Source organism: Peromyscus eremicus, chromosome 14 (genome assembly GCF_949786415.1).
Source record: "Peromyscus eremicus chromosome 14, PerEre_H2_v1, whole genome shotgun sequence".
Taxonomy (NCBI): Eukaryota; Metazoa; Chordata; class Mammalia; order Rodentia; family Cricetidae; genus Peromyscus; species Peromyscus eremicus.
In genome coordinates, this window is record NC_081430.1 from 73,342,107 (window position 1) to 73,368,932 (window position 26,826).

The 26,826-nt window shown below is 42.3% G+C and overlaps 1 protein-coding gene across 3 annotated transcripts in view; it reads right to left on the reverse strand.

Moving 5' to 3' along the window:
- Positions 1–26,826, reverse strand: part of Ppp2r5e (protein phosphatase 2 regulatory subunit B'epsilon) — a 154,220-nt gene that overhangs the window by 43,084 nt on the left and 84,310 nt on the right. For all 3 annotated transcript variants that reach the window (XM_059279900.1, XM_059279899.1, XM_059279901.1), the window contains 2 exons: positions 25,914–26,110; positions 2,115–2,216 (listed from right to left, as the gene is read on the reverse strand). In XM_059279900.1, the coding sequence (XP_059135883.1) occupies positions 2,115–2,216; positions 25,914–26,110 (299 nt within the window). The remainder of the gene's footprint in view (positions 1–2,114; positions 2,217–25,913; positions 26,111–26,826) is intronic.

Genomic DNA, 26,826 nt, shown 5'->3' on the forward strand with positions numbered 1-26,826 from the left:
TGAAATACTGAGTCAGTCCTTGTTGAATTTTAGGGGAAACATGTCTAAGAAAGTGCTAAAAATGCTTTGCAAATGGCAAGAATGGCCTGGCTCTTCACTGGGATGTACACCACAAGATGTAGGACATTCCTAGAAAAATTAACTTTTTCTTTTTTAATTATTTTTTCCTCTCAGACTAAATTTCAATCAAATTGGCAGGTACCAAGCATTAAGAATAAGACATGACACCTAGTTGCAGTGGCATACACCTTTAATCCCAGTACTCCGGAAGCAGAGGCAGGTGGATCTGAGTTCAAGGCCAGCCTGGTCTACAGAGTGAGTTCCAGGACAGCCAGGGCTGTTACACAGAGAAACCCTGTCTCAAAAAAAAAGAATAAGGCATGACATTTTCTCTAGTGGTGTAGCCACCAATAAGTTGCCCTTGCCCCAGTAAATAAGCCCTGACCCATGCTCATGCAAGCAACCCTAACTCAACTCAGTGGGTTTAAAAGGAAGAAAAAAAAAAAAAATCAATCCAGGCATGGTGGCACATGCCTTAATTCCAGCACTCAGGAGGCAGGGCCAGGCAGATCTCTGGACTACATAGTAAGACCCTGTTTCAAAAACTGAAAAGAAAAGAAAATCAAAGTAGGCCGCAGATCTGCCGAAAAGCCAAGTTTCAGTGACAGGGAGGGTAGAAAGGATGAGGAGGGAACTGATCGAAGCTCGCTAAGCTCACGCAAGAAGTCATTAAAGAATTCTTAAAGAAGAATGAAACACGACAAGAATTCTACCATTCAAAGGAGTTTTGTTCTGTTCCTTTTTGAATTTTGTATCACCTAGGATATACATATGAAAAGCACACGAGGCTTACAAATCTTACAGTACACATAACTCACCAGGCAGTTAGAGAAAAGAAACATCTAAGCTAAGAAATCAAACAGTGTTGAAACTAATGTAATTTGCCCAGCCTTGGCACCTCTAACAGGACCACACAGTGTCAAGCCTGAGGACATGTTGACAAAAACAGCCCTGCCCTGGAACCAGGAAAGACATCCCACTGTGTACTTAGAGCAACCTATAGGTACCAGAAAGGGACAGGCCAAGCGGCGAATCTGTATCAAAGCCTCTAAAGTGGGGAAAGCATACACTGTTAGATTCAACTCACCCCTCAAAACGTCACTGAGTGGCTCCCCCTGGGATGCAGATGGACAAGGCTATGTTTTTTTCTCTCCACCCCTCCCCTTCCTTCTTGTTATTTATCACTGGCCTCTGAAGACATTCCAACTCAATGGAAAAATGGCTTTAGGGGTCAACAGAGTCAAGCTTCTCTGTTTTCTTCTTTTGAGGGATGTTGGCCTCAAGAAAGGACACAGAGGAATAAGGAGCTGAAAAGTGTCAGCTAATGTGTAAGCAAACAAGGTAGGACCTCCCACTAGCCTACGCAAGGCACTGGTGGTCCTGACTCCCCGGCATGGGAAGTGATCTCAGCTCAGAAGAAAACAGACCTTCACCCCAGCTTTCTCTGTTGTTTCTGTCTGACGCCACTACAAAGGAAACTGCACTTTGGCTTGGCCCTTGGAGGAAACGGAGGAAACCCACTCACTGTTATCGCAAAGACAAAGCATACAAGGTCCCTGGGTACCTACTGCTAAAAATGAGGTATGTACTCCATGACCTAATCACATCCAGCTAACACTAATGTGAAAACAGTTTTGCTCTTGGTTGAAATTCCACTGGGCGGGACCACAGAAAGGTTCTGATAAAGGAATAAGACTTGCAACATGGGGACCCAGTGGGTCATGCAGAAGTACTGGACTGAACCCAGTTCCCTTCTTCTGCCATGCCAGTTATCAAGCACAAGCAACACGAAAGCCCCAGCACTCAGGAGGCAGAGGCAGGGGGATCTCTGAATTCAAGGCCAGCCTCATCTACAGAGCGAGTTCCAGGACAGCCAGAGATACAACAAAGAAACCCTGTCCCAAAAAACTAGAAAAGACAAGACAGACAAAAAGGACTCTTCAGCTCACCATTATGTCTTCTAATTTGGTCACTTTCTTCAAGGAGTGCCCACGCTCGTCAGGAGAAGAGTTAATGGAGTTTTCTTTCATAACAGAAATGAAAAGTCAAAGTACCTGTAAGTGGGGCCACGATGCCTCGAGGGTAGGTTCATCTTCTTCTGGGTCGAATTCATTGCTGTCACTAGGAGGGAGAGTTCTGAATATATTGCAAGATACCTAAAAATAAACAAGCAGCAATCAGCTCCAAGTACCTTTGGCAGGTGCTCTGGGGACACAGTGCACACGGGAATGCCACAGGACTGAAAATAGGGACCTCTTCCCACGGGCTCCAGGCTGGGACCACCTCGAGGCAAAGCTGGAAAGCCCCAGGGTGACATCTGGCACTCTCACTGGCATCCCCAGCCCTGCGAGTGGACATGCTCCATCAGAGCTGGTGCTGGTTTACTTACCAGTCAAGTGTGTTTCTAACGAGTCCATTTACACTAATACACAAATAACTACTAATGGCTGCCAGCACTTCCTTTTCCTGCCTCACTCACGATTTACAATTCAAAATTTATACATTTATCATTGAACTTATAATGAAATTTCTGGTATTTGCACAGACCAAAAAAAAAAATGGAATCAGGAAAGAATTTTAAGAATCTTCCTAACAGCCTTTAAAATCACACCTAATCTTGCCCTAATTGGTTTACAAATTAGTATGAAAGTCCAGGATACACTGTATCTATACCTAAATCTCTAGGAACACAGCATTCCTTTGCCATAGGCAATATCCAAATTAAATACTGTCTGTTCAAACGGCTGTAAGCTGGAAACTGTTGAATGAGGATGAAGACCCGATGTATCTTCCACTACACATATTACAGGATTCCAACCACAGAACGCTCATTCCTGACATGCTATTCTGATGGTTCCTTTTTCATTTCCATGCTGTCTCTCCTCCTCCAGGCTCAGCTAACCTTGTAATCCAACACATCCTCTGACCAGAAGACTAAAGCAAGGAACAATGTGGGGAGAGGAAGGGTGACGTGACAGCCCGCCCCAAGCCTGGCAGGACCTTCTACTCAGGGTGGAAACAGCTATAATGAGCAGCTTTTAGTTTTGTGGTTTTGTTTCACTATACAACCCTGGCTGGCCTTGAACTCAAAGATCCACCTGCCTGCCTCTGACTCAAGGGTACTGGGATTACAGTACTATGTCTGGCTGATGTGCTGATTTGAAAACGAAGGGAGAAAGGCTTTTAAAAGTCCCATAAGGTGGGTGGGTGTGTTTCTTCATTCAAGCACTTATTAGTACCTATTACGTGTGTACACTGTTCTAGGCACTGTGAAAATAATAGTGAACAAAGAAAAGACCACTCCTTCACGAAAATTCTATTCCAGTTAAAGCTGTAAGATCCCCAGTTGCCCAGCTATGAACACTCAGCTCAGTAAGCTATGAAAAAGTGAATGAATTTTATTGGAAGTGCAACAGAAGTCATTAATGGATTGTATACAGGGAAACCACATGACTTGATTTTTTTTTTTTTTAATCAGTCCAGTAGCTTCGGAGAGTTTAAGTTGTATGACAAGGACAGAGACAGCCCAGACTAGAGGGTGGCAGAGAAAACAAGATGTGTAGAGTGGCAGAAAGGAAAGAATGAAGGATGGGGGATTGAAACAATAGCTCAATGGTTAAGAGAACTGATTGCTCTTTCTAGAGGATCCAGGTTCAATTCCCAGCACCCAAGTGATGGCTCACAACCATCTCTAGCTCCAGTTCATGGATCTGACATCCTCTTCTGAAACTCACAGGCACCAGGCATGTACACATAAATACATGCAGGCAACACCCCTACACATAAAATGAAATAAATGAATCTTTAAACAAAAGATGAGTTCCTCAAAATGAAGACTGGGGAGAGCAAAGATGTTTTGTCTCGTCTGCTTGTTCTGGTAGGAAGACTCAGAGGTCCAGCTAAAGATGTACTAAAGGCAACAAGATATATGAACCTGGACTTGTGAACGAGATGATCGGAACTGAAGACATGAGAACTTGTGTGTATGGATACTTAATGCCATGGTACTACTGGATCACTGTGGAAAGGGTTGTTGTGCACCCCAACATTTAGAAATGAAGTAGACCAAAAAGTGCAAAATGAAAGCAGGGGGTAGAAGAGTCAACTAGAGGTTGGGGGAGGGGGTCCTCTGAGCTAAAAGAGGAAACTAATGAGAAAGAAGAGGGCAGTAGCAGCGAATGCTGTTCAGGGTTGAAAAAGTTGTGCCCAGAGCAGACATGGCAGCCAAGAAGTGTATACTATCACAGCTCCAATAACCCCTGGGGACAGGGGCCCAAGAACTCAGCTCCTAGTTGACAGTCAGGACCCAGCACAAGTACAACAGAAGCTAGGATGCCAAGATCTCCCATGATCTAGAAGGTAGGCTGGCAACATTTTGTACTTTAGCTCAAATGACAGGGGAAATATTAAAGTATATATTCTTGCTATAGGTAATTTTCTCTTCTAGCAATTATGTGATAGTGTATTTAAGAAGAGTCTAGTGTCTTAAAAACTAGTGACTTTTCAGATACCCAGCCACCTAGATGTCTCTTCAAGAGTCAGCCAACCATATTCCAATTCACAAGGTCCTTTATCCAATTTGAATCATTGCAAGAGTATTGTTTTCAAAATCACATTTTCATCTGAACTAAGTCATTTATACTTAACATGCCTTTTGGAGAACATTTTACAATTTTACGATTCATCAGTTAGTTCTCATCGGTGTTGACTATCTTTTTCCCTCCCTCAACACATGTAAGTCATGAAAGAGAGGAAATGGCTATTCTACAGAATACTTGAGCAGACACTGGAACTTGTATGTAGCCTGGGAGATGCCAACTCTCTTTAGGGCCTACCACTTGCTACAGCAGCCATCTGTTTTCTGATCTGTCTCGGCCCAGTCATAAGAAGTAAAAAACTTGCAATACACTTGTGTTCCTAATACCTACAAGGGATTCAATAAGCATTTGGGGGGTGGGGGTGGGGGGGTTAGATGTATTTATAAAGTTATGGGTTGGGGTTTTACTTTAACCAAATCTCAGTTGAAGTCTTCCAGGTGATTTAAATACATACAGGTTATTCAGGAGAACACTTATGACTGTACAGTGTTGAAAGCCTCTGGTTTGGTCAAAGTTTCATTTTCTGCTACTTCATCAAAAGAACACCAAGGTGTGGAGTCATTTCCCCAGCGCTTTATTAGTTTACTTCTACACCTTCTCCAGAGGAATTCCACGGTCTGAGTAAGGAGCTTTCCAGCAAAGAGAAAGAGTGGCCACGAATGGACAAGGTTTTGGCCCAACCTGGAACACAGTATGCATAAACAAGATGCCATGGCCTCTAAGAAACTAACCCAAGACTAGGCTGAAAGGGCTACATAAAGCTTTCACTTGCAATGTTCTCCAAAACATAAAATTGGAGAGAACCTCTCTGTCCAGTTAATTAGAACAGACATCAATTCCAGGAGGCGTGTGAAACCGTAGACACTGTGGCTATAGGGAAACATTGAAAAGGGGGGGGGGGGGGTCCTAATAAGAATCTAGGTGCGTGACTATAATTACAAAGAACAGTGTGGAGTGCCTCATGCTAACTGACTGTATACCACTGTAGCTCCAAGAACGGAAATGAGTAACAAGAATATTGTCATCTAGAATCAAAAAGCAAAGCCTCAGGTCATGAGTGAATGACTTAAGAACTGGACTTAAACTGAAGTTTAAGTGTAATGCTGAGTTCCACACTACTGAATGTGAAGTCAAGTCATTACTGGATGGGGAGTAGAGGTCACCTTTAAATCACTTGATTTATCTGTAACAGTTTATATGCAGGGCCCAATATGGGGAAAGGGCCCTTGAGAGCCCCACCCCATAAAGGTGACAGTTCCCTACCCAGATTGTAAACTTGCTTCCATGAAAGCATTCATGATCACTGGCAGTGACTCATGGCTTACAGTCCAGCAGACAGTCGCCGCATGTGTACACAGTATATCATGACCACAAGCAATCACCAGGACCATGCTCAACCACACAACAGTTCTATAATGAGCTTATGTGGCTAGATGAAAATGCACTTAGGTATTTCCAAAGCTTAAAAAAACAAACCCTCTATATTAAAATATGAGAGACACTAGAGGCATTAGTAAGCCTTCTATTTTATTAATTCAGGAATGAATTATCAAAAATGAACAACAGAAACGTTCAAAGTAGATTAGGAAGCTAAAAAGATGTTAAGTGGTTCAGAGCACTTGTTGCTCTTTGCAGAGGACCTGGGTTTGATTCCCGGCATCCACATGGTGGCCCACAACCATCTATAACTCTGGTTCTGTGGGTTCTGACATCTTCTTCTGGCCTCTTCAGGTATGCAGCATGCCGTATACATCATAAATGCAGGTAAAACACACATAAAATAAGCAAATCAAAGTATACTAGGCCTTCTCAGCTATTTTATTTTAATTTTACTGGTATTAGTATGAAGGAAAAGTTAAGACATAAATCTGAGAAAGTCTAACTCCTTTTCATCCCAAAGAGATAACCAACACTGAATACTGTAATCCAACTAAAGGCCTGAAAGCACTGGCCTGACCTCCAAAGAGTGGCCATAAAGACAGAGGAGCAAGGCTAAGGAATGGAAGGAAGCAGTGTAAAACCTGCACAGCCCTCTGCACGGGAGAAAACCCCGAGGTTAGGGACTGAACTCAGGGCTTGTAAAGTCAGACCATTAGCAATTCTCATCCAGACTCTTCCCTTTACAACGGGGTAAAGGGAAGGTCTTCAAAGTAGTAGTGTCCGAGCACATCACAATTCTTCGGGTTCCTCCCCTGATACCCTCCCTACCCTACTCCCAAGGCCACCCCTGGAGACCAAGGGTGGGCCTGGCTATTCCTTTCCCTTTCCTCTGACCTCCCTGCCCCTACTGCATTCTCTCACTTTTGTTACTGCCTCATTTCCCCATCTCACCTGTCCATCATCTAGCTGCTCCTCGGGTTCTTGGCCGACCAGTGCCACATCAAGCACCCACAGTCACTAGCATCCCTCTTCAAGTCCCCATTCCTGGCTCAGATCCTTGGTAGCAAGCATCTCCAAGCCTCTCCACTCTAATGCCGCCTTCCCTAAATCCCTTGCTTGCTCTTCTGCTCACAGCTGAGCCCTCAAGGACTCCTCCTTACCACTTTCTCAATGCCTGGCACCCAATAAATGAAATAACTAGGCTTCACAAACAGAAACAGGACAGTTAGCTAAATCTAAATCTCGTATAAACATTTTAAAGTGGACTCCATGTAATATTTGGGACAGTCCTGTTTTTAAAAAAAAAAAAAAAGATATCTGAAGTTCTAATTTAAGTAGATACTCTGTATTTGTAGTTGCTAAATCTGACAAATCTAAAGTTACACTATTGCTAGGAAGAGCCCCTGCAGAAGAGGCGAACTCTGCAGGCGAGGCCTCAGACCTAAGGACTGTGCTGGGAGGGCCTGCCTCTCTGCTGGTTCTTCCAAAACAGGCTACTGCTGACCACTGTGAACAAAGCAAATTTCAAAGTCTTGGCCAAATGTGAAAGAGAAACTACAACATTCCCATTTATGGCCTGATGAGCAAAAGAATTAGTGTCTTAGCATATTTTTTAATCTATTTTTGATTAAATCATCTATTACTTTGGCACCTATAATAGCAAAATACAACTGTCACTGTTAAAGTTATCAAATTACTGCCCCTGCCCAAATAGCCTCACTGTCCCCACCCTTTTATCACCATAGAAACCTCTAATTTGACAACATGATTGATATTTTGTTATTTGTTGATATTTTGTTACCGTGTCTTGCACATTATAAAAAATATTGTGGCGGGCAGGAAGTAACTACTCCCTCAGCATTGTAGGGAAGGACATGCATAGTAACAGTTAATCTTTTAAAAAGAATGACTACTTTGACTTCTTTTAGTGACACATCTCTTAGCACCATTAGTATTTATGGTTCTGGTACATTAGGAGGTGCTGTGATCTGGAGACCTCCCTGTATCACAGTATCACTAACTGACCTACATCATCACCTCTGTCTCTACAATGTATTTTCTGGATGGCTGAGTACCACCATTATAGAATACCAGCAGATGAACCAGCTGACCTCAAGAACATTCTTTCCCCTTTTATCTGCAAGGCTATCATTTCAAACACCTATGCAAAACTCAAGCAGATCAACTGAAAAAGCAAAAATAAAGCCATGAGAGGCATAAAGTGAATTCCTGAGATTACATCTAAATAAGTACATTTTCAAACGGAAAAGCCATACAAACGGTGCTATCTGGAGAGTATCCACACAATTAAGAGGTGTTATTATTTTCCTGGCATTAGTCACAGTAAGACCCCATACAACTAACAATATCAATATCCCTGAGTTTTTCCCTAGCCTACTCACTTACTTGTTCATCCAATAATCTATCATATGTTGAAAAGTCACTAAATGGTTTAATCAAACATCCATAATCCAAGTGAGAACCCAATAAATGCAATGTTGAAGCTAAACCCTAACACATTATTCTCATAAGCTTTAGTCAACAATAATGAACCCAAATAAATAATCATGTATCTAGAAAGAAAATGGGAAAATTTTATAATAGTTCAACAGCATTTCTCATAGATGTCATTTTAAAAAGCAATTATATCAGAAACAAAAAAATATGGATATAAACATGACTTAAATCTCTAAATCAGATTTATTTGAACCCGTACAACTTTTTTCAAACATACTAAAACTTGTGGTAATATTGAATATTGAACTAAGAACTAAAATTTTAGTAAATTTTCTAACATTAAAATAATAAACATGCATATATAAATATGTAAAATACGTAAGAATATAAAGTAGCAAGTTACTTACAGCAGCACCAACTTTAAGAATCATTAATGGCCAAATAATAATGACAAAATCTCTTTTGAATTCTGCCCCTTTAATTGGTTAGAGATAAATCTTAGAAATAAAGACAAAAATCTCAAAGCATATTATGATACTGTTCAAAGAATTATCAGAAACAGTTAAATATTATAATATTAATGTTAAATAATATTACTAATATACTTTTAATTTTCAAGACAAGAATTTCAAGAAGTTACTATTCCAACCATGTTTACCTGCATCGAACAGGACTTCCTAAGTCATATGATGTCTATCAATGCCTTGTTTCCCAAGTACACATCTCAGCAGCACAGAAAGAAACACTGGGAACGTCAATGTGTTCACATCCCAATTTCTAGCATAAAACTACATTTGTGGACAGAGTCCTATGCCTTTGAGGAAATCTTCACCAGCTAAAGACATGGCATGGCTTACGTGACAAAGACACTTGCATCTATAAAAACTGCGAGACCTTTTACAACATCTACTGTAAGTGGACTAACAAGAAGACTTCTAAAGATCACAATCTTGTGGCACATTCAGCATCATATCAAATCTGGATTACAGGTTTTCTAGAACACAGCACAACTCTGCTATACCTTCTGAAGAGGCAGAAAGAACATCTTATAATGATTTTATTTTTAACTCAAGAGACAATTGATGAATAAAATAACAATTTAAAAAACTTAAAAAAATTACCTGATCAGAAAATTTTAATATTATAGACATTTCAAAAGACAGTATGATATATATATATATATATATACACAAACCCTGGGCATGTCCTATTGCCCTAGCTCACAAGGAAGAAATCAATTTTTCTTATATTTTTGTTGTCAACTGCTTCATTTTCCCAGGTGTGATAGAACACAGCATGGACTATTATGAGACCCTATCTTCAAAATAATAATAATTTTTGAAGTTATTTCTGACTACATTGGGTATGTATGTTATATATTTATACAAAATGTAAGAAGAAACAAAAATGTGTTTTCACTGTTACTGTTCCTCCTGGAAATGTTTAGTTGGTAATTCTTATGATGTATTAGTGCAATTAGACTAAGCATATAATTGATTATTTCTGCAAATAATTTAGTCCCTTTATATTCTGGGTTTCAGAAGAATAAGAGCCCTGTCAACTACAAAGAAAACAGAACCTGCCCTGGGAGATCAAGAACAGGAAGACAGAAACTCAGAATACATATCAGATTTAGGTACAAAGGTAGTTTCTGAGAAACATGTCACCATTCCATTACAAAAGATCGAAGGGAGAAACTGAGTGAAGGCAACAGCTATTTCTGTTCCACTGGCCTTGCCCTGTTACATGCTCATTACAAAACAGAAGCCCCCAAGACAGGACTAGAGATGCTGGAAGAGAAAGAAAGAGGCCGGGCAGTAGTGGAGCACGCCTTTAATCCCAGAGGCAGCGGATTCCAAGCCAGCCTCGTCTTCAGAGTTCCAGGAGAGAAACCCTGACTCAGAAAACCAAAATCTAAAATAAATAAATAACAAACAAACAAATAAACAAATGGGAAAGGAAGAAAAGGTGATATACAGGCATGACCTAGTCTATGTGCAGTGATTATTAATGTCACCTAGTATATCAAAGTTCATAGAGGCAATATTCATATAGCAGAAATGAAAACAACCTAAATGATCATTCAACAGTGGGAAATCTGATCTCTAGCATGGGGCGGGGAGACACGTACACAAATTTGGACAAGAATATAAACAGTGAAAAAGAAAAATTATAACATATATACTTAAATGAAAAACACTCACGAAACTGAAAAATGTACAGCTATTCTTAAGAACCTAGATGCATGCTATTTGTATATTGAAATAAAGAAGACCCACCAATGCATATGTATGTGTGTATATGTGTGTGTACATGTATACATGTGTGTGTGTACATGTATACATGTGTGTGTGCATATACATATATATAGATAGATATACAGAAAGGTATAAAAGTATATACACGTGCATGCACTATTTGATACTATTTACATGAAGCTGGAACTATGTAAAACTACACAGTAGTGTTATTGTCAGATCACAACTGTGCTCTAACCCTCTCTGTACCACTATAGCCTTACTTTAAATGGGACCTCTGAGGAACAATGGCTTTGTCTGGACTGAGACTGACTGGACTGATTCCTTTCCACCATTACCCCAATACCTCTGGGGATTCCCCTTTGGATCTTTTCTCTTGCGTTGACTGATGCTCCAGAGAAGGACAATCTAAGCTGTGACTTGAGAGCAGGGTAATCTGGAAGCTGGGACAGATGCTTACGGATCTTCTCATTTAGAGTAGTCCCTACTTCCCGAAAGACACCCACTTCTCTCAGTCCCCGGGTACTAATTCTGTCCAGTTTTAGCATCTCTGGAGGGGGAACCTTGTTGGGGAGAAAATCAATTCACTCCCTGGTTTAGAGAGTGAAGAACCATTAGCTATGGCGTCTTATATAAACTTTGCTCCAACGCGCCTGGTTTTGTCCCCAGGCGTCCTTTCTCTGAGATGCTTTTGTGGAGCCTCCTTGTTGGCCAGGGGTGTGACTTACAGCATTTCCGGGCACCTTTGCCACTGCTTTCGATCACCTTTCTCTGATCAGTCAAGGTAGTGAAAGCAGCTTCGCCAGCTATCCAGCCTCCAAACTGCTCATTCTGTGATCTCGGCCCATTCTCTATGTTCTCATGTGTCTTATTGTCACAAATTTAGTGAGATTTTAAGTGGTAAAGGAAATAACACATGCACATGTTCAATCTATTTTCCAAAGATTCAGCAACCAATTTCCTATTAAAATATTTCTTCCATCCTCCAATAACTTCTACTAATTCAATAATTTAATTTCTTTATACAACACCAACCCCTTTTTATTGGGAAAGAATCGAATGAAACACAAGAAAACCAACTGGCAGCTGCTCTAACCGTAGCCAAGCAACATGAGAGAGCCACACAGCCCCCTGCCTACCGGGTGGACTGGTGGTGGGTCTTAGCATGAACCAAAAAAGGAGAACACGTAAGCACATTCAGGGTCTGGAGATGAACACAGGATTCAAATGAATAAACCCGAGTCACCCTTGCATTAAGTGAAAAAGCACACAAATCTTTCGGGGAAATGCCAGCCCCGGAATTCAAGGTGGAGAAGGCTTCCCCTGGTAAACTGTTCTCAGCTTTCTGCCACCATTTCCACCGTGGCCTGTGGATATCCTTGGTTACTCCATTTCCAGTCCAGAGCAGCAGCCATCCTCTCAACTGGGCCTGCCCAGAACCAACAGCCTCCCTGGCCCCACTTACACTGGGGGGTGCCCCTCCCACCTCCCTCCTCTTTCAGTGGGCTGCTGTTCTTTTGGCCCTTTGGAGTTGTCCCTGGCTGTACACGATTCTCAAGCTCATCAAACTTTCACTGTCTGAAACGTTAAGTATGTTTAAATTTGAGATTTTAAAGGGGAGAGTAAAGACCGAGATGAAATTGGTTAAAAAAGAATGTGACAAGTACCCGAATTTAAATAATGATTTTCTGTGAGGAGCATGAAGAACCAAAGATAGGAAGAAGATGTTCACACATATCCTTCTCCATTTCCCTTCACTCTGCACCCGTCCGACAAGATCAGGACACAGCACTCCACTAGCCTCCATCATGAGCTAACCGCTTGTCTCGTCCTCCTCACAAGAGCAAAGGCCTTCTCCAGAGACTGGAAAAGGTAAAACCAATTGCTATTCAAGAGTACCTGTGCCCTCCTGCCCACTGCCCCTGCCCACATCTGTCTTCCTAGCTTGCTAAGCTCTTTGTGATATAAACTAGCCCCGGAACCCCCTACTGCCACGAGTCCAACCACAAACCCTCTACTACAATTGGCTTCTAGCTCAACATTAAACTGTTTTTACCTGATGAAATGGTTACAGGGATGCTGAGTTAATTATCTAGTCTGTCACTGCTACACAAAACCATCACAGGGAGATTCAGCTTCACACAGAGATGACTATATTGCATTCTCTCCAAAATTGGAAATGGAGCAGTGAATCCCAAAGTGAAGACTGTTGATATTAAATCTTAGAATCCAAATATAGAGGTGTAAACACCGCAGCAGTCAGTGCTCATGCTGTATAAACACAGGACAGACCCTTGTACCACTGGCGTCTGCAGACCAGTCCCATCCCCAGTTCCCCACACTCCATCCCCCCTCAGGCGAGCTAGGAGATAGGCTTGCTCAACCTGGAGAACTGGTGGTTTCTGAGAGCCCAAACCTACAAACTGATAAAACAATACTTTGGCTTTAACGTGAGACTTTTTTAAGATCATAAATGCTGAACAACTCCTTTGAACACTGAGATTTAAAATCAGCTAATACTATGCAAAAAAAAATTGAAATTTTAAAAGAAAGCACATACAAAGTGCACCCTATTTTTGATGTACATTTCTAGCCAAGGGTACTTGTTCCCACTTGAAAACACTATGCTGGGATGGAGAGATGGCTCAGTGGTTAAGAACCATTGGCTGCTCTTCCAGAGGACCTGGGTTTAACTCCCAGCACCCACGTGGTAACTCCAGTTCCAGAGGATTTATGGCCTCTGTGGGCACCGCATGCATGTGGTACACAGACATATATGCAGGCAAAACACTCATACACAGAATAAAAACAAATCAATCAAAGTGGGGGTGGAGAGCCACTACCCAACTGTCACCAGCTCTTCCTCTACGCCTGTGCACCTGTCTCTTGTTCTGGACCTTTCATTAGTCCGACAATGCCCTGAACTAGCTTATGGATCATCAATGCACACCTGACTCCCTCTGACCACACAGACTCTGCCTGTAGGTAACAGCCCTCCTTACTGCCCAGAACAGACTGGATAGAGCTGATGCTGGCGTCATCAGTAGGGGGCAGACAGGATGTGGACATTAGCTCTTCTGAAGGAAACCCAGAGAAGGTTCTAGGGCACTAAGCGCCAGCTCGCTGGCTCACATATCATTTCAACATCACTACCTTATGAATTTCCTTATTCCCAACACTGTTATTAAGAGCATCACAAATAAAAAAGCTCCATTTTCAGCACCCTCTATTACCTAATCTTACCAAAACTTTTTACCTTTTTTTTTTTTTTGAGAAAGCATCAAAGGCCCTCAGAAGGAAGAGCCTGCATTAGCTCTATCTTGCCCACCTAAAGGGCTCAACTTCTGCAAAGGGCAATGCACAATGCTTCAAACTAGTCTTTGTTGTTTTTCAAGACAGGGTTTACTCTGTGTATCCCTGGCTGTCCTGGAACCAGCTCTGTAGACCAGGCTGGCCTTGAACTCATAGAGATCCACGTGCCTCCACCACCTCTGTTCTTTAATAAAATCTTTTGCTACCTACAGTTCCAAGGGCCCAGAAATATCTTCTCCACTACGGCTTGTTCAGCCATTTTATTAAAAAGTCTACTTGCTCTCCAGCTTATCAAATAATCACAGGCAGTCCTATTTTTACTCATAAGCATCTTTTTTGTATGTGTTAACCCTGTGCTCCTAGCTGTTCTCGATGCCAGGATGCATCCTACTTTCTCATCCCGTCACTTCTGGAACTCTGGTGAACACTGTAATCATGCTCTCACTCTCAAAAACCCCGATCTTCTCTCCACACTACAGGGGAGCCTCAGATCACTTGATAGCACATTTCATCTTGTTTTCCTTACAGATCAGGGTTATCTTCTCTCCACACTGCAGGGGAATCTCACAAGTTACTGGATAGCACATTTCAACTTGTTTTCCTTACAGATCAGGGTTATCTTATATCTTCTCTCCACTTCTCCACACTGCAGGGCAACTCTAGTCACTGGATACACATTTCATCTTGTTTCCCTTACAAATCAGGTTTGGCTTTGGTCAGTAGCCAGATACCTCCTGGAAATGACCTGCTCATTGTTTTCCTGCCAAATTCTTGTCTCGAGCAATACGGTCTTGGAGAACTCCACGATGAGGACACTTGTTTTCTCGGCTTTTCCCTAATAATCACCCACCAGTGATTGATTCTCTTGGAGAATCAATCCTTCTCTCCCTTCTTCCACGTCTCTCCTGTCTCTCAGCAAAGAATAACTATACTGTAAAATGCCAGGCGCCAGGGCTGTTAAAGATCTCTTCATTTAAGATCCTCTTATACATGCTACCATTTCCCATCTTCCTGGTGGATTTTCAAGAAGCATTTGCTACACCTGGAAACTCTGTGTCCATTTTCAGGTTAAATTAAAGAGGGGGCACTGACACCGTGAATGCAGTCCTCTAATGACTCCGCAACCCTCTGCTGCCGGTTCTGCAAGGGAGGGCAGGGACATAAGAGAACTCAGTGCAGCAGCAGGATGATATTATTGGGTAGCAGTGATTGACAGGCCACACCTCTCAAAGAACATTACATATACTGAAAACCGCGAACAACCTTCATTTAAATTAAGCAGTTAGGCAGAACTACAGCTTGTAAACTAGGCAAAAAGTTATTTCCTAAGTAAAAAGGTTTTGTGGTTTGGTTTTTTGTGTTTTTTTTTTGGGGGGGGGGGAGGAATTAATCACGGTTAAAAATCCCTCTCAAACTCCTTACGAATTTTTGAGGGGCCCAAGCAGTGGTGGCGCACGCCTTTAATCCCAGCACTCGGGAGGCAGAGGCAGGCGGATCTCTGTGAGTTCGAGGCCAGCCTGGGCTACCAAGTGAGTTCCAGGACAGGTTCCAAAGCTACACAGAGAAACGCTGTCTCGAAACACCCCCTCCCCCAAAAAAACTGAGGAGTAATAAATTAAGACAAGAAAGACTTGAATATACAATTGTATCAGGAAAAATTCTTTAGGTGACTTAGGGGGGAGCTGGAAGAGGGAGTGAAAAGTGAATATGATCAAGACATTCTAACTATGCATGAAATTTTCAAAATCTCATGGATCCCTGCAATCGACGTATCAGCTGGCCTTGCCAGAAGCAACCAAAAATACAAGAAAGGGCTTAAGAATCTTTAGACTCAAAGGTAGAGAGACGGCTCAGTTAAGAGCACTGGCTGCTTGCTCTTCCACAAGTCCTGAGTTCAACACTAACATGGTGGCTCACAAGGACCCGTGACTGTAGTCCCCTGGGATCCAATGTCCTCTTCTGGTGTGCAGACAAAACACCCATATACATAAAATAAAGAATTGGAAAGAAAGAAGGAAGGAAGGGAGGAAGGAAGGAAGGAAGGAAGGAAGGAAGGAAGGAAGGAAGGAAAGAAGGAAGGAAAAAATGATTGATAGCACTGGCCAACAAGGAGGAAAGAAAGGGAGGGAGGGAGGCAGGGAGGGAGAGAGGGAAAGAAAAGTTCATGGGGAAAAGCATAGTATAGAGGCAACGTACACACAAATAAACATAAAAATTAATATATGACTAAAATTCTAAATTGTGTAACTGTTATTAACAACCTACCCAAACTGACATTAAGATAAAGTTGCTCCCAGAAGCAAAAGGTTATTAAATGAAAATCTGAGTGCCAGGGATGGGCTACCACCCTAAAAGCTGTTGCTCAGGCAGGGAGCCTCCGGGAGCCCCCAAATAACCCAGACAATTGCCATTGCTATCGGTTGCCCACTCCGTAAGAACACAAACAAGCAAACTAGATTGGCCTGGAAGCTTCCTCCCTACTGCGTAGCCCGTCAGAAGGTGCTGAGCAGGCTACTAGGGGAGACCAGCAGCAAAGCTGCTCAGCTGTGGACCCTGTGTGCAATGACACTGTCCAGCCCACACCAGAAGCCGCTGGTGTGACAGTGGAAGTCTGTTATGACGGTAACCAACCACTTTCTGATTGGACTTGTTGCCTGCTCTACAGCACAGACTCCACATCTGGTGCCATAAACCCCAGTCAAAGGCTATGGCTTGGAGGTCACAGCACTATGATGCACCTGTCAAACTGTCTTCAAAACAACTGTGTATTTACTCCCTTAGAACAGTGCTGCCAGCAGCTCTGGTCACAGAATCTTCTTTCTGCGGTGATCGGTAGTGACTACAGAGACTAATAACTGGTCAAGCATTAAGAATGACTAGGGGCTAGAGAAATGAATGGCTCAGTGGTTAAGAGTACTTGCTGGGCTCAGTTCCCAGTATCTGTATTGTGGCTCATAACCACCTATAACTCCAGTGCCAAGGGATCCAATACCATTTTCTGACCTCTCCAGGCACCAGGTACCAACTTGGTACACAAACATATATATGCAGTAAAACACTAATACATATAACATCTAAAAAAGAAAAGGGGGGGAAGAAAAATAACTAGGGCTAGAAAGATGGCTCAGCAGGTAAGATTTCGAACTACTCTTACCGAAGATCCAAGTTTGATTCTCAACACCCTTGTCGGACAACTCACACTCGCCTGTAACTTCAGCTCCAGAGGATCCAACACCCTCTTCTGGCCTCCTCAGGCACATTCACTTATATATACATCAACCTCTGCACAGATACAGACACAGACAGAGACACAGACACACACCAATCTTTATTTTATAAGTATGGGTGTTTTCCTGCATATACGTCTGTGCACCATGTATGTGCAGTGCCCTCAGAGGTCAGAAGAGGGCATCAGATCCCCCAGGACTGGAGTTATAGAAGGTTGTGCTCTTACAGCATGTGTAAGCAGTCAGTGCTCGTAACCATTGAGCCATCTTTCCAGCCCTAGTTATTTCTTCTTTTTCCCCTTCTTCTTTTTCAGATGTTTTTAAAGGATAAATGACTGTTGAATGCACCCAGCTATAAACAGGACATCTGAATCACCTCCTCTGAGGTTCAAGGAACATCAAAGAAGGGGTAGGGAGACCAGAAGAGCTAGACAAAGTGGGCAGGAACTAGTGTGGATGCTAGCTTCGGAACACGGCATGACTGTTGCACTCGTGAAGATCTGCACAGGACTCTATGTGCTGCTGTGGGGCAGAAGGGGCTCGCTGGACCCCCAGCCCTCCATGAGGATGTCTATGTAGTTAACAATTGATGGGGAAGAAGACATTTCCTTCAGTGGCACAGTCAATGGTGGAGGTGTAAACAAATCAGGAACCTGTAAACAAACCCCTACATCCTGGCCCATTCTCCTGTAACAACTACTCAAACTCACCGAGCGAGTCCCATGCTCCCAAAAGGGAAAAGGCCATGAAGGTAGAAGCAGGCTAGTTGGGAAGAGGAAGAGGATTAGCAGAAAGGGGAACAAGGGAGGGTAACAGAAGGAAGGAGTGCATTATGGCTGAGATAGGTAGAAGTGTGAAAATGCTATAATGAAACCCACTGTAATTAATACATGATAAAAAAAATAAAACAGAAAGTCTGAACAGTTACACATACATTTATGGGGGCTGGAGGTGTAGTTTCAGTGGGAAAACTGCATGCTTAAAATGCACACGGTTCTGAGTTCTATCCCCCAGCACTGGGGGACAAAAGAAAGACCTCTTCTAGAGCAAATGCCAGGCCCAGGCAGTTTCATGCTCTCACCTATGCATCTAGTGGAGACGGTTAAGGCACATATGGCAAAATCAAATGTAAACCATTTGAGAATCTTTCCTCCACATAAAAATACACAGAACACGCACATAAAAGTGCAGACAATATCAAGAGAGCTCAGTAACACCAGGAAATAAATCTGTGTGTACCTCGAGACAATACGTCCTGCTGAAGAAACATTAACCAGAGTAGCACAGGGTGACAGTTTAAGGAAAAGACAAAATACCTGCCAGTTTCTGTTCCTCCAACAAACGGCAAATTCTAACATCTGCCTCTGGCCTTGCCTAGACAATTCTACTCTTTCTAAAAATGCCCTGTATTATTATAATCTTAAGCTCTCTCTTATGTAAATTTCTATATCTTGAACTTTTCCAAAAACTCCAGTTAGCAAACACCTTTCTCATATAGCTCCTTTTAGTTACTTCCAAGGCAAACTCCAGCTGGGGTATAACTGTATGCTCTATCTAACACAAGACACAAGCAACAAGCTCTCACATTCCGGTTTGTTACCATACCCAACGCCACATTTAATAAGCTAATGCTACACTAATAACAAGAAAATCTCTATCTTTCAGTCAACAGGATATACAGTAAAGTTAACAAAGCATCCTAAATTATGTGTAGGCACACTCTGAGGCACTTAATTGAGAATTCCTAATTCTCCACAAAACCATATTAGTCTAGTAAGAGGCTAATCAGAGCCATGATTTCCAGTTAAATCAAAGAAAGTATTTTTAAAAAATAAGCACTTAAATAATCGAGTGACATGATATAATTTGAAGGGGGGGGGGGAGAACTAGCAGTGGCCGAGAAACAATATGAAGGACTCAAGGAAAGATCTCAATAGAAGAAAAGACTGTTCGATATACTTTATATCAAAGCTACATTAACTCTGAAACTCGAAGAGCCTCAATCTGCAGTATATAGAGATTTAATCACACACTGGGAACAACACAGGCTTGAGGCCAAGACTAGCTAAGTCATAAAGACAAAATATGAAAATAATAACAGCAGTGACCATGTGATAAGGTTGTGTGGGTTTCTGTAGAGAAACAAATGATAGGATTTGACTCAACTGAAGCCAGCAGACCCTAGGTCCCACTGCTGTAGGAGGAATCACACTGTCTGTCGCCATGGTCTCAACTTCCTTGTTCTGTCCACTCCTCAATCAACTTGCTCCCACCTGGACCATGGCACAAAGAGCGTGGAGTCTCATCCCTGTACCTGCCTCCTGCCCACCTCCATGCTAACAATGACCACTTCTATAGCCACCTTTTCACATTAGGCTTCCCACAGGAACTGCACTAGCAACAGCAAAAACTCAACTCCTCAGCTTCCAACCAAAATCTGCTCTCCCCACTGCTGGACCGAAACAGAAGCACCACAATGACCACACCCATCTGAACCACCACATCGGCTCATGCCACAGCCTTCTAACCTCCTTCCTCTCCCAAAACATCCACAGAGACTGTACGTGGCTTCACTTGTAGTTCTAGGTGACTGTCGAGAATTAACCTTTCCTTCCTTCCTTCCTTCTCTACCCTATCACCTGCTGTTGGCTTAGGGCTGCATGTCTTCGCTAATGCAACACTCCCCGGGTAAGTGATCCTGCCTTACCACACTCTATCTGTTCTACTGCTATTAAAATATAAATACCACCACACCATCCTCTACTTCGAGCCTCCTGATGGGTCTCCACTGCCTATGAGGTACTTCCACAAACTGACACACATCAACATCTTCAGCTGCCAAAACTGACATCTTTCCATTCTCGGTGCTCGCTCATGAGTGCGCGCACACACAACTGTTAATACTACAACACAGCACTGTATCCCCTGTATATCAAGTGGTTTGGGGATTCCTTGGTAGTTCAGTCACCTGGAAAATCTTTTAATACCCTGCTAAAGCTTTACTCATTCTGGAGAGTCTGCCATGACCACCCTATCTGCCTCTAATCAATCTTCTCCCTTCCCTACCTAATATATAATTCTATTAATATAACATCTTTTAATTTGTTCACGTTACATTTTCAACTGTTGGCATGAAATAATCATCTTTTTTAGTCATCAAAACATAAGAGGATGAGCCAGATATGGCGGCACATGCACGTAATCTCAGCACTTGGAAAGAAGCTAAAGCAGGGGAATCATAAATTGAGACTGGCTTAGGCTACGCAGTAAGTTCTTGACCAGTCTACACTACACATCAAGGTCCTGTCTCAAACAAACCAAAGCTGGGCATACAGCTCAGTGCTGTAATGTTTGCCTAGAATATATAATGTCCTGGATTTAACACAACACCACTAATTTTTTTTTTAAGTAAAGCATGGCATTAAGTTATTCAATAAATAAATACCTAGAATTAACAAAGCCAATGCTTTTACAAACAAGACTACATCTCACATTTGAAGTCCCCTCAAATGAAGCATTTTTAGAAAAGATATGCAAATACAAAGAATATAAAATAAACAGAGTTCAGTGGGGTGGTGGTGACACACACCTTTAATCCTAGCACTTAGGAGGCAGAAGCAGGCAGATCTCTGTGAGTTCGAAGCCAGCCTGGTCTACAGAGTGAGTTCCTGGACAAGTAGGGCTCTTACACAGAGAAACCCTCTCTCGAAAAATTAAACACACACACACACACACACACACACACACACACACACACACACAGAGAGAGAGAGAGAGAGAGAGAGAGAGAGAGAGAGAGAGTTAGTTCAAATTTAGGTAAACAAAAATGAATAGGTTATTTGAAGGCCAAGAAATTCTAAGAAATATTTAAAGTGGATACGTGTGACAGAACCAAAGACATTATAAATAGAATGTGGTTTAAAAAAATATATGCCATAAAAACAAAAGCTTGACCTTAGAGACAATGTAGAATAGAATACAGCAAGGCCTAAAGCAACTAAAGGTCCAATATCTTTTTCCATAAGAGAAGACACCACAAAAATATAAAACAAACCACTTACCTAAGTAAGCAACTGCTTTGGGAAGTGATTAATTAGTAAACCTTGAGAAAGCCGTTCTACATGACTTGGACAGTGTTGATCAAAAGTCATCCGTTTCAGAACTGGAAGGATTTGAGATATCATCAGCTCCCCTCATTAACAAGGAGAAACTGAAGCTTGGAAGAAAAATGAGTTACCAAAGACTCATCACTAGTTAAGATGAGAAACAAGGACAGTAGTTTCCATATGCTCTCCCTGGGGCTCTTCCCACTATAACCACTCTCTTCTAAAGGTAAACTGTAGGTTATGTTGTTGATTGTATTTACACATAAAGTGTTTTTCTTTCATTCTCGTAGCCTGTGGGTGGTGCCCAGACTTCATCTGGATGGTAAAAGTGGGCTCCCAAACTCATACCTTACTTTCTACTTCATTTGTCCCTCATAAGAAAACCAACAACTCTCCAAGTACAGGTCCCAACAGACTGGATCAGCTTTTGGTAGTAAGCCTGACACCATACCATGGCATCCTGACTCATTACTCATCCTGGATTTCAAAAGCCAGCTAGCATTCCATTAAAAATACTACCACTTCCTCATCCGGGTGAAGTGGTTTCATTTCACAGTAACAAGAATGAGGAGCAGGCAGGGACAGTGACTACACACTAGGCCGGATTACCTTTGAGCTACAGAATTTGAAAGAAACTGAGGCAATTGAAGAGAATACATCTAGCTGATAGAGAATGTAAAATCTACAAACAGGGGCCATGCAAAGTCAAGTATCTAATAGCAAAACACAACTGCTATTTACTAGCTGGGCAATGGTGGTGTATGCCTTTAATCTCAGAACTGGGGAGGTAGACACAGGTGGATCTCTGTGAGATCGAGGATAGCCTGGTCTACAGAGCTAGTTCCAGGACAGCCAGGGCTGTTGCACAGAGAAACCTTGTCTCAAAAAACAAAACAAAAAAAGCTATTTACTAAACCTTCTGTCATGTGTTAGGGACTAGTCTAAGAGATTTACATACATTATTGCTAATCTTCACAACCTGTTCCCCCCACCCCCCAACACCCAGAGATGTACGACACAGGGAGATAAGCAGTACCAGAATTTCTGCACACAGGACCTTAGAGGTGGCAAAATGGAGTTTGGGGGGGGGGGGGGGGCAACATCAAAATGACCTTTGGTTCCAAGTCTTCTTAAAAAGCAGTAAGCACACTGTTAGCCTGTTCACACACACTGAAGTTCTGAGAATGCCAATGTGCACACAGCACAATCGTTTATTTAGGTAAACCTCTCAGCACCATATGAAAACTGAGGACACCAAAGATAAGTAATTCTCGGTGATAAAGCATGTGAAGATGGCCAAGGACAGCCCTTGAACTTAGGAGGGTTCTCTTTCTATTCTATCATAAGAACTTACCTATAAATACCCCAGATTGCAAAGTACCATAGCAAATTAGTTGCTAGCAAAGTTTACAAATTATATATGAAAAGACAATATACATCTGAGAACCCTATACAAAGTATTCTAGAACAGTATGCATGCACATACTCAAAGCTGCCTACAGCAGGGCTCGAGAATGTCTTAAAGAATATAAATGGCTTAAAGGGGAAGGGAATTAAGGGCATGAAACGAACTCTCTTAGGAGACTAAAGCTGGTTTATGATACACAAAAGTGCCAGAAATTGTTGCATTATGCTAAGTACTAGGTTTAATGACTCAATATAATTGAATGATAGAGTATCTTCATCATAATTTCAGAGCCTGAAATCAGTTAGGCTCAGCTAAGAGGCATTCCAGAGCCTACTAAGATATGCAGGACAGTTCTTCTCTAGGATACTTACTTCTTAATTGGAAAAAATTAGATGCATGTGTGGAAGAATAAAGGGCAGTGTATTCCATAAGAGTGGACTGTCAAGGAGCAGAGGACCTGAAGGATGGAGAAGGCACTGGGCTTATCAAAAACAGTGGCACACTGTAAGCCAGCCCTTTGGGGAAAACAAGAGTTAGAGTTAGGGGCCAGACCCTAAAGTACAAGGAGGGGCGATCTGGGAGGGAGGAAAATCAAATGCTGATAAAGCTATGGAGCCCCAGAGCTCTCGTTTCTGGTAAGCAACCAAATAGTATAGCCACTCTGCAAGTTAGTTTGACAGTGACTTATAAAATACTGATTCTAAGACCCAGGAATTCCAGTCCTCACTATCTACCACAGGATTTGAAAATGTATGTCTCCCACAAATATGCAGATTTCCAGAGGCATCTCAGCTGTAACTGCCAAAATGTGGATGAAACCAAGATACTTAGTAGGTGAATGAAAAGACTGTGTGGCACTGTCACACAATGGGCTATTACTGAGCACTGAGAAGAATGAACTGGCTGGGTGTGATGGTTCACACCTGCAATCCCAGCACTAGGGAGACTGATGCAGGACTGCTGAGAGTTCAAGATCAGCCTGGGCTACACAGCAATTTCTAGGCCAGTCTGTGGTACTATATTTAATCTCAAAATTCAAAACAAGAATGAAAATACATGAAGGAAACCAAAACACACTTCTAAGTGAAAGAAGGCAATTGGAAAAGGGCATCTTTCAGGTTCAAAGAGCAGAACTATGAAGACAGTGACAAGGTCAGTAGTTCTTAAGAGAGCAATGGCAACATGAAGCGACTCTGTGTGGTACTGAAATGGTCCATCCATGTCACTAGACTTTTATCCACACCCAAAGAAGGCACAGCACCAAGCATGAACCCTAAAGTAAACCACGGATTCTGGTTGATTGGAGTGTGCCGGTGCAGTTTCATTTATTGTAACAAACGTGTCATTGGGGATGGTGAGAGCAGAGGCCACAGATGAGTGGGAATTGAGGGAAATGGGATATCTCTGCACCTCCCTCTCAATTCTTCTGTGTACATAAAAGTAAAAGCCCACAATCTTAAAAAAAAAAAAAACAAACCATTCAACATACGGATATCCTTATAAAAGAATAGACTAGATGGGTTTGCAAGGACATCTACAGGATACAATGAAATGCTGGGTAGCTGCAACCAATGCGGCTTTCTATGTACTGACAAATTGTTAAGTAAAGAGGGAATGTACAGAAAGTGTGTGCAGCATACCATCGGTGCGTTCACAGAAGTATTTCTGCAACTACATCGGTATATGCTTCCATCCTCATGAGCTATCTACAGAAAAGTCATAGAACAAAGTTATAAGCGAATATCTCTGAACACACGGATGAGCTAACACCAAGAAAGCATGCTCTACAAAAGATGCTAAGTGTTTGCTGGGAGATTTAGAAAGGACGTACACTCAAAAGCAGGGTTGCCCAACAGTGTAACTGAGGTGATATCTGAGACTAGATCAACCTTTCTCATGTGGGCTTTCTTGCCTCCTTTTAAAATGCTTACCATCAAATTTGTGGCCTCTAACCAGAAGATGATGGAATTACTCTCTTCTCATACAGTATGACTACCAAAAATGACTTTGGACATTACCAAATGTCCCCTGTGAGCCATAAGTGCTCTTTGTTGAAAAGCAATACTCAGAAGCAACAATAATAATAGTTACCTTACAAAACACTATTGATAACATATTCCTTTAAATTAATAACAAATCCAATACATACATATATGTATTTAATGTCGTGTGTGTGTATGTGTGTGTGTGTGTGTGTGTGTGTGTGTGTGTGTGTTTTCCATTACCCCTCAGATCTACAAATGGCTGCCACATACCGCTCACTTTCCCAAGCTGATCTTTGAAAGCCCCTCCCAATGCTGAGCAGGCAGGCATTCTATGTGCCTATTCCTCTAGCGGCCTTCCCAATGATGCCCAAGCCCTTTTCAACCTCTGCAGCTTCATTGCATGAACTGAGTTACCAGCCTTCTCCATTCCTCCCACCCACCTCCCAAAAACAATAGCTTCTCGATCCATAATCTTCCAGGATGCTAAGGAAGGCAGCCACACCAGAGAAACCTAACAGTCAGATTTGGGCTCAATTTTTAAAAAGCTAATGTAATTAATGACACAGTAAGAACATAATTGCTTGCATTATACAAACAATGTTTCTTCCTGTAATTCCTAAGGACCACACATAGTGCCATTGTTCTAACATCATGAAAGGCATTACTCCTGACTTAATTTACAAAGACAGGGATTCATTATAAAGCCAAGAGAGGCCTTAACTAGATTCTCTAAATCATAATTTTATTAAGTATAATGCCATTTCTAATATGCCACAATGAAGAGGTGGCAGGAGTTAAGATACTCAACAGGCTTGAATATTTTCAAACAGATCTAACACTGGTTGACTCTCCTGTGTCTTTGCAGAGATCCATGGCACCCTGGCCCTCAGCTCCACGCTCTGAGGTCACTCCAACGCTGCAGTCGGTGGGACGGTCTGGGTTTGTTTCATCATCATGAAATCATGCTCTTCAAATCCTAGCGCTGTGCTGACTGCTTGCATTTAGCTCTCAGGAGGGTGGCTTTTGTTTGTGGAGGAGACCTCGGTGACCTGACTGCAATCAATACACCCATGAGTGGCTATGGAAGATGCTTAAAGTGTCAGCGGCGACAAAGAAACTCACCATTCTAACTACTTCAGGGTAAGTCTGCTCTGTCAGACAGCCTCTGCTTATTGTAATGTAGTCCACCAGTTCATTAAGAGTGGAGCGCTTGTACTCTTTCATTTTAAGATCAGATAGCGTGTCCATGAAGTCAAAAATGACACAGCACTGCTGAAGTTTCTTTAGGAACAGTTCAGGCTGCTCTGAGGTTGGAACGTCTAAGAAAAAAAGAGGAAATGGTGTAAGTCTGTCATCAATTCCAGGCAACAGGAATTCTCTTCAAAGTTACTTCAAAAGCAAACCCAAAATAACAAGACAACAGTGCTCTTGTTAACACACACACAGGCAGGAGCCCCCATAAGTACCACATGAGAGACCCCGCGTCTGAGAGGCCCACACCGGAGACCCCGCGTCTGAGAGCCCCACACCAGTCACTGTGTTTGCTATCCTGCAACTGACTAAGTCCCGAGAGCCACTTGGAGGTTAAAGTTCTCAAATCAATGAGAAAGGCCAAACTTGCCCTTACAAAGTGAAGTCATAAGTTTTCGGTTAGTTTAAATTCGTTTCACCAAAAGACTGCAAAGCAGAAATATCAGTCTATTCATTTCACGCTGACATCCTTGGGGTTTAAGGCAATGGCTATAAGTGGGGTTTGTTTTCAGCTTGTCCTGGTTTCGTTTTATTTAGGTTTGGGCTCCATGAAGTTGCTCTGTCAAAGAAACTTGGAAAACCAACCAAATGAAGCAATGTCAACAAGTACACCAACACAGGGAAGTGGCTCAGTCGGCAAAGTGCTTCCACACAAGCCTGAGGACCCAGGTTCAATCCCCACAACCACAGGAAAGCCAGGCATGCTGGTGCACATCTGTAACCCCAGCTGAGGAGGAAAGAACACACGTGTTCCCAGGGCTTGCCAGCCAGGCAGCCTGGCCTA